Source organism: Acanthisitta chloris, unplaced genomic scaffold (assembly GCF_000695815.1).
Source record: "Acanthisitta chloris isolate BGI_N310 unplaced genomic scaffold, ASM69581v1 scaffold10620, whole genome shotgun sequence".
Taxonomy (NCBI): domain Eukaryota; kingdom Metazoa; phylum Chordata; class Aves; order Passeriformes; family Acanthisittidae; genus Acanthisitta; species Acanthisitta chloris.
This window is the reverse complement of record NW_008652217.1, coordinates 15528-22664: the sequence shown is the minus strand read 5'-3', so window position 1 is coordinate 22664 and position 7137 is coordinate 15528. Positions and strand designations below refer to the sequence as shown.

The 7137-nt window shown below is 49.2% G+C and overlaps 1 protein-coding gene across 1 annotated transcript; it reads left to right on the top strand.

Annotated features, from left to right (window-relative positions):
• Positions 1-378: 378 nt before the first annotated feature.
• On the top strand, positions 379-6741 carry LOC103803942 (tubulin alpha-8 chain). Its single transcript, XM_009076527.1, has 4 exons — positions 379-607; positions 2761-2909; positions 5052-5732; positions 6391-6741. Exons 1-4 carry the CDS (start codon positions 487-489, stop codon positions 6682-6684), a joined length of 1245 nt encoding a protein of 414 aa, XP_009074775.1. The 5' UTR covers positions 379-486; the 3' UTR covers positions 6685-6741.
• Positions 6742-7137: the final 396 nt, after the last annotated feature.

The window sequence follows — 7137 nt, the reverse complement described above, 5'->3', positions numbered from 1 at the left end:
CATTCCAACCCCTGAACATTCCATGAAACTTTTAGCTGGTGACAGGTGCTGTCATCAGTTGTTCCTACTCAGTGTTTGCTATGAAAGGAAGAGTTGGCTGGAGGATTTGGAAGAGTTGATCAGACTCTTCCTGTCTGACTGAAGAACAACAAGGAGGAGTGAGCTTGTAAGAATTGGCAATGTCCAAAAGGGTCTTTCCTGGTGGAGCTGCCGATGACTGAAAGGGACTTTGTGTTCTGTTATCTTTTGTGCCAAATGCCCCAACAGCAGGACAATGAGGCCAATGTCCAAGTGTCTGTGCAGGCTGTGTCCAGGCTGGCTGTGCTGGGTGTTTGGCAGCCAGGGCAGAGCTGTGTGTGCTGAATGGTGTGTTTCTTTCTGCAGCGTGAGTGCATCTCCATCCACGTGGGCCAGGCAGGAGTGCAGATTGGGAATGCCTGCTGGGAGCTGTACTGCCTGGAGCATGGCATCCAGCCCAACGGGACCATGCCCAGCGACAAGACCAACGGGGGTGGCGACGACTCCTTCAACACCTTCTTCAGCGAGACAGGCGCTGGCAAGCACGTCCCTCGCGCTGTGTTCGTGGACCTGGAGCCTGCAGTCATAGGTAACACTGACCTGCAGGGCATTTCAGTTACCTTCACAGAATAGGGTTAGGAGGGACCACAGTGGGTCATCTGGTCCCGCCTCCCTGCTCCAGCAGTGCCATCCCAGAGCACATGGCTCAGGGTTGTGTCCAGATGGCTCTGGAATAGTGAAGGAGAATCCATGACCTCTCTGGGCAATCTGTTCAGTGCTTGGTCACTGCACAGTGAAGTTTTCTCATATTCAGGTGGAACTTCCTGAGCATCAGTTTCTGCTGTTATCTCTTGGTTTATTGGTTTCCACAATTGAGCAGAGCCTGATCCATCCTCTGACACTTCACATACTTATATACATTGATGAGGTCTTTCAGTCTTCTTGAGGCTGAACAGCTCTAACTCCTCAGCCTTTCCTCTTAAGTGAGGTGCTCGAGTCCCTTAAGTGTCTTCATTGCCCTCCCCTGGACCTGCTCCAGGAGCTCCATGTCTCTCTGGTCCTGAGCAGCCCAGAACTGGACTCAGTACTCCAGATGTGCCCCACCAGGGCTGAGCAAAGGGTCCAGCTCAGCTCCTGGACCTGCTGGCAATGCTCTTCCTAATCTGTCCCAGGATTCCATTGGCCTCTTAGCCACCAGGGCACACTGCTGGGCAGGGACAGTTTGTTGTTCCCCAGGTCCTTCTCTGCAGAGCTGCTCTCCAGTGGGTCAGTTGTGTTGAGTAAATTCAATGTTATTAAAAGAATATCCCACCTAGACTTAAAACCATGAAGGATAGGACCTGCTGGCAATGCTCTTCCTAATCTGTCCCAGGATTCCATTGGCCTCTTAGCCACCAGGGCACACTGCTGGGCAGGGACAGTTTGTTGTTCCCCAGGTCCTTCTCTGCAGAGCTGCTCTCCAGTGGGTCAGTTGTGTTGAGTAAATTCAATGTTATTAAAAGAATATCCCACCTAGACTTAAAACCATGAAGGATAGCAGGTCTGGGGCAGGTTTGGTGTAGCTGTCCCCTAACACTGGACTCTTGTAGTCCAGTGACTGATCCTCTGAACTCTACAAGTTTTGTTTCTTCCTCCTATCTTGCCTCATGCTACCCCTACCAGCTTTCTTCTTGAGGTTCTGTGTTTTCTCTTATTACCCATATTTGTGCTTTATAACTTGGAGTGATAATGCAGAAAGTCTCAGACACAGAGTGTTTTGGATGGTAGGGCTTGTTTTTTATTTGGATGCACTGTTAGAAATACCTCAGACTCTTGGCTTGCAGTGGTAGCTGCTCAGCCATAATGCTTCAAAGGGTAACTGTATGTTCAACTCTTGACTTGTACTTCTCTGCTTGCTCTGAGATTAATGAATACAGGCAAACAGGCAACTTCAGCTGTAGCTAATAAAGCTCTGCTGCCCACCTGACTGTAATTAAAGGCTGCAGTACTGCACTAGCACACAACTCAGGAATGGCTCGAGCTAAACCAGAGACAAAGCTCTGCTGAGTGTCTTTGTACTTTTGTGGAAGGACAGAGCTTTAGCCTGCTAGATGGAAATGCCTATTCTTGGGAACTAGTGGAGATCACCACTGACTCAGTCTCCAAGTGTGGGGATGTTGTGTGTGCATCTGCACAGCTTAACACAGCTGTGTGCGCTGGAGTTACAGCTCCGGGTTTGGGTAGCTGCAGAGCTCTCCAGGAGCATCTCCTGTTCCTTCTGAACCCTTCTCTGCCCTTGGCAGGAAGCACCATGAAGAGAAAGGAGGGGACAAAGTGTCAGCTGTGCCTGCCCACAGCTGCAGAAGCAATAAGGCACATCCTGCAGGGCTTGGGAAATAAGGGGGAAAAGCAGGACTTAGGCTGCTGAGCTAAAAATGGGCCTTGAGTTGTCTTAAACTGGGAGAATGATTCTGCTGCTGCAGTCCAGTTATACATTGCTCTGACAGGTCAGTGTTTTAAACTTGAGTGTAAAATGGGACAGTTGCTTAAGCAGTAACTTGATTTTTCTCAGTTATTAAATGTTTAGGAGGTAGTAAGTATTATGTCACCTACTGATAGGTAGGAATCAAACTGCTTTTTATTTAAGGGTTTAGATACCTTATTCTGGACACCCCGAGGAGTTTGAGAAACCTGATCTACGAAGAAAATTAACTTATAAATAATATTTGTATATTCTATAATATTTATCTTGTCTCTCCCCAGACGAAGTTCGGAATGGCACATACAGACAACTCTTTCATCCTGAGCAACTGATATCTGGGAAAGAAGATGCTGCAAATAACTATGCTCGAGGTCATTACACAGTTGGGAAGGAGATAATTGATCTGGTCTTAGATCGTATCAGGAAGCTGGTAAGACTTTTCTTACTGAAGGCTCTTACACATAATTTTATCCTGTTTTACAGGTTTTGGAAATTAGGCTATCAAATGCAGCCCTATAAACTGTGCTTTGTTTGTTTTGTGGGGGGAGAATCTGTGGAGTTACATCTGGTTTTACTCTTAGCCAGCTGAGAATGGCTGGATTAGTCCTGCCAGATATGGCTTTCAAGTGGCCTAAAATGCTGATGAGGCACCTAAAATTTTATGCATAGTTTCTTGTCCAACTTCAGAAAGCCAGGACTGAAAAATTACCATTTGCACAGTTCCTGCTGGAGAAGGATTGGTCTCTGGCTGTGCCTCTCTCAAGGATGTTGACATAGGAGTGTTTGCTTCTGTGGGTTAGTCTTCTCTTTGCATTTCCTGCTGGTATAATTTCTGGATTAATTTTATGGTAATAACAGTAGACAAGGAATGTCAGTAAGTTGGGATGTTTCAGGCTCCCCAGTACTTTGATCACATGGCAGACTTTTGAAGATGACAGATTAGGAGGCCTGTGTTCCCTTTTTAGGGTTGTTACATGTATGTTACCCAACCTGTGCCACAGAGGTAGGAATTTCCCTGCACAATCAGCCCAGGGTGTAACTCTGGTGCTCTGACATTGAATGCTGAGTGAGTCTGGCTGAGAAGTTCACCTTTTGCAGATCACAACTGGAATTATTCTCAACACTTGGCTGCCACAGTGTCTAATGAAAGCAAAGATAAGTTTGCAGCAGGCTGTACCCTGACCTGAAAAACATGGTTGTAATTGCTTTGTAGCAGGCTGTTGGGAGTCCTTGTCATCCCTGGGAATTGAGCTGAGCATCATGTGGCACCTCTTTGTGAGGACAGGGCTGTCTCGTCAGCTGAGGAGACTGAGCTGACTGGCACTGTAATGCACTGTGACAGCTCAGCTTCCCTGAACCGGTACAGGATTAGAACAGTTTTGGGATGGAGAATTGTTCCATTTTTGTGCAGGTAGAGAATGTCAGATCAGCGTAAGGGATAGATGGTGTGTGGGTCTGAGGGTTACTGGTTTTCTTGGTCTTTGGTAATGTCCTTGGCCAAGAACTGGGGGTGGGGAGAGTTTTGAGGTAGTAGTTTAGAATAATAGACATCAAGGTTAGAAGGAGACCTTCAAGGTCATCAAGTCCAACCATTAACCTGCCATTGCTGTAACCCCTAGACTTTAAACTGTATCTTCAGCACCAGATCCAGATGCCTCTTAAACATTTCTAGGGATTCTACCTCCCTGGGCAATATTGCAATGCCATTCCCTCTAGTCCTTTCCCCTCAGCCATGACAGGAGAGACATCCCCCACCTTTCTCCAGCCCCTGTCAGGGAGTTGGAGAGAGCCCTGAGGTCACCCCTGAGCCTCTTCTCAAGGCTGAACAAACCCAACTCCCTCAGCTCTTCTTCAGGTGTTCTACACCTTTTCTGACCTCACTGCCCTTCTCTGGACTCTCTCCAGAGCTTCAGTGTCCTTCTCCCCTCAGCCATGACAGGAGAGACATCCCCCACCTTTCTCCAGCCCCTGTCAGGGAGTTGGAGAGAGCCCTGAGGTCACCCCTGAGCCTCTTCTCAAGGCTGAACAAACCCAACTCCCTCAGCTCTTCTTCAGGTGTTCTACACCTTTTCTGACCTCACTGCCCTTCTCTGGACTCTCTCCAGAGCTTCAGTGTCCTTCCTGAGTGCCCAAACTTGAGGTGTGGCCTCACCAATGCTGAGTACAGAGGGATGATCACTTCCCTAGTCCTGCTGGCCACACTATTCATGATACAGGCCAAGGTGCCATTGGCCTTCTTGGCCACCTGTGCACACTGTTGGCTCACACTGAGCCACTGCCACCAGCACTGCCAAGTCCCTTTGTGACCAGCACCTCTCCATCCTCTTCTCCCCCAGCCTGGAGCTCTGTGTAGGGTTTGAAGTAGAGAGGTCACCCTGCAGTACATAGGGGGCTCAAATCAGCTAAGAATAGTGTTTGTCATGGGGTGCCTCCTTGCTTATTGGTAGATAAATCAAATTCAGTATTCCTGAAGCTTGGGCAGTTGGTGTGTGTCAGAATCCAGAGCTGTCTGACCTTGGTTTGGGACTCATTGTCTATACCATGTCTTTACCACCTGTATTCTCCCTTCCAGGCAGATCAGTGCACTGGCCTGCAGGGCTTCGTGGTCTTCCACAGCTTTGGGGGAGGCACCGGCTCTGGGTTCACCTCTCTGCTCATGGAACGACTCTCTGTTGACTATGGGAAGAAATCCAAGCTGGAGTTTGCCATCTACCCTGCGCCACAGGTCTCCACAGCTGTCGTGGAGCCTTACAACTCCATCCTGACCACCCACACCACGCTGGAGCACTCTGACTGCGCCTTCATGGTGGACAATGAGGCCATCTATGACATCTGCCGCAGGAACCTGGACATCGATAGACCAACCTACACCAACCTCAACCGCCTCATCGGCCAGATCGTCTCCTCCATCACTGCCTCCCTCAGGTTCGATGGTGCCTTAAACGTGGATCTCACCGAGTTTCAGACTAACCTGGTGCCTTACCCTCGCGTCCACTTCCCGCTGGTGACCTACTCCCCCATTATCTCGGCGGAGAAGGCCTACCACGAGCAGTTCTCTGTGGCTGAGATCACCAATGCTTGCTTCGAGCCCTCCAACCAGATGGTGAAGTGTGACCCTCGGCACGGCAAGTACATGGCGTGCTGCATGCTGTACCGTGGGGACGTGGTGCCCAAGGACGTCAACGCTGCCATCGCTGCCATCAAAACTAAGCGCACTATCCAGTTTGTGGACTGGTGTCCTACTGGGTTCAAGGCAAGTCTGTTAACTCAGGATTTTTGGCGGACTTCTTGCTCTCTGTCCTGTGCTTATGGAGTGTGTTTGCTCACTGAGCTGTTCTGGAGGTACCTGGGTTGTATTTTGAGAAATGGAGACTTAGGTTCTTGTTTTGTGAGGTAAATGTTTTATTCAGGTCTAGAACATGTCCTGTGAGGAAGGGCTGAGGGAGTTGGGTTTGCTCAGCCTTGAGAAGAGGCTCAGGGGTGACCTCATGGCTCTCTCCAACTCCCTGACAGGGGCTGGAGAGAGGTGGGGGATGTCTCTCCTGCCATGGCTGCAGGGAGAGGACTAGAGGGAATGACCTTGAGCTGAGACAGGGCAGAGGCAGAGGAGATGGTAGGAAAAAGGTTTTCCGTGTTAGTGTGTTCAGGCACTGGAATATTGCCCAGAGAGGTGGTGGAGTCACCATCCCTGGAGGTGTTTAAGAGGTGTCTGGACTTGGTGTTCTAGGATGTGGTTTAGGGGTCACAGCAGTGACAAGTTAATGGTTGGATTTGATGGCCTTGGAGGCCTCTTCCAACCTCGATGATTCTGTGATCCCTCTGATTCAACTCCTGTTGTTTGACTTCTTTGATTTCAGTCCCTGCCAAACACCACAAAGAAAAGCTCATGGTCTCTTCTGCTTCTCCTGTAGGTTGGCATCAATTACCAGCCCCCCACAGTGGTGCCTGGGGGTGACCTGGCCAAGGTCCAGCGGGCAGTCTGCATGCTGAGCAACACCACGGCCATTGCCGAGGCCTGGGCTCGCCTAGACCACAAGTTTGACCTGATGTATGCCAAACGTGCCTTTGTCCACTGGTATGTGGGAGAAGGGATGGAGGAAGGGGAGTTCTCAGAGGCTCGGGAGGATCTGGCTGCGCTTGAGAAGGATTACGCGGAAGTGGGCACAGACTCAATGGATAGAGAAGAGGAAGGTGAAGAATATTAACTCACGCAGGGAATCATAAATCACGTCAATTGATTGGAATAAACTTCTCTAATCAAGAGCTTTGGTAGTGTCCAAACACTGTGTACATGCATTAACTATGCAGGCAGCAGTGCAGGAGATGGAAATTCCTTCTGTGGAAGGTGGCTGAATAAAACAATCCTGCTATAGAGGAGTTCTTGTCCTTAAGGTATTACTGTAATTAGTCCATGGCTTCAGATATGGACATTGCCATCCTTCTGTGTAAGCTGGAGGAACAGGAGAGGATTTGGCTCATTGGGTGCTCATCTTCAGCTATAAACAGCCTCTGTCTTGAAACCTGCATGGGCTAACTGTGGGGTTGGGCACAGTGAAGCACAAACCAAATAACCTCAGTGTTTCTAACTCCCTTGGAGCTGAGTGACTGAGGAATCTCCCCCACAGCAGTGCCAAAGGTGGAATAATCCAATGTTAAGA

Excerpts from the sequence above, each read along its gene's own strand:
- LOC103803942 (XM_009076527.1), top strand. The coding sequence starts at position 487 with ATGCCCAGCGACAAGACCAACGGGGGTGGCGACGACTCCTTCAACACC. Across the intron at positions 608-2,760 it reads CCTGGAGCCTGCAGTCATAG|ACGAAGTTCGGAATGGCACA; the intron begins GTAACACTGACC and ends GTCTCTCCCCAG. Across the intron at positions 5,733-6,390 it reads GGTGTCCTACTGGGTTCAAG|GTTGGCATCAATTACCAGCC; the intron begins GCAAGTCTGTTA and ends CTTCTCCTGTAG.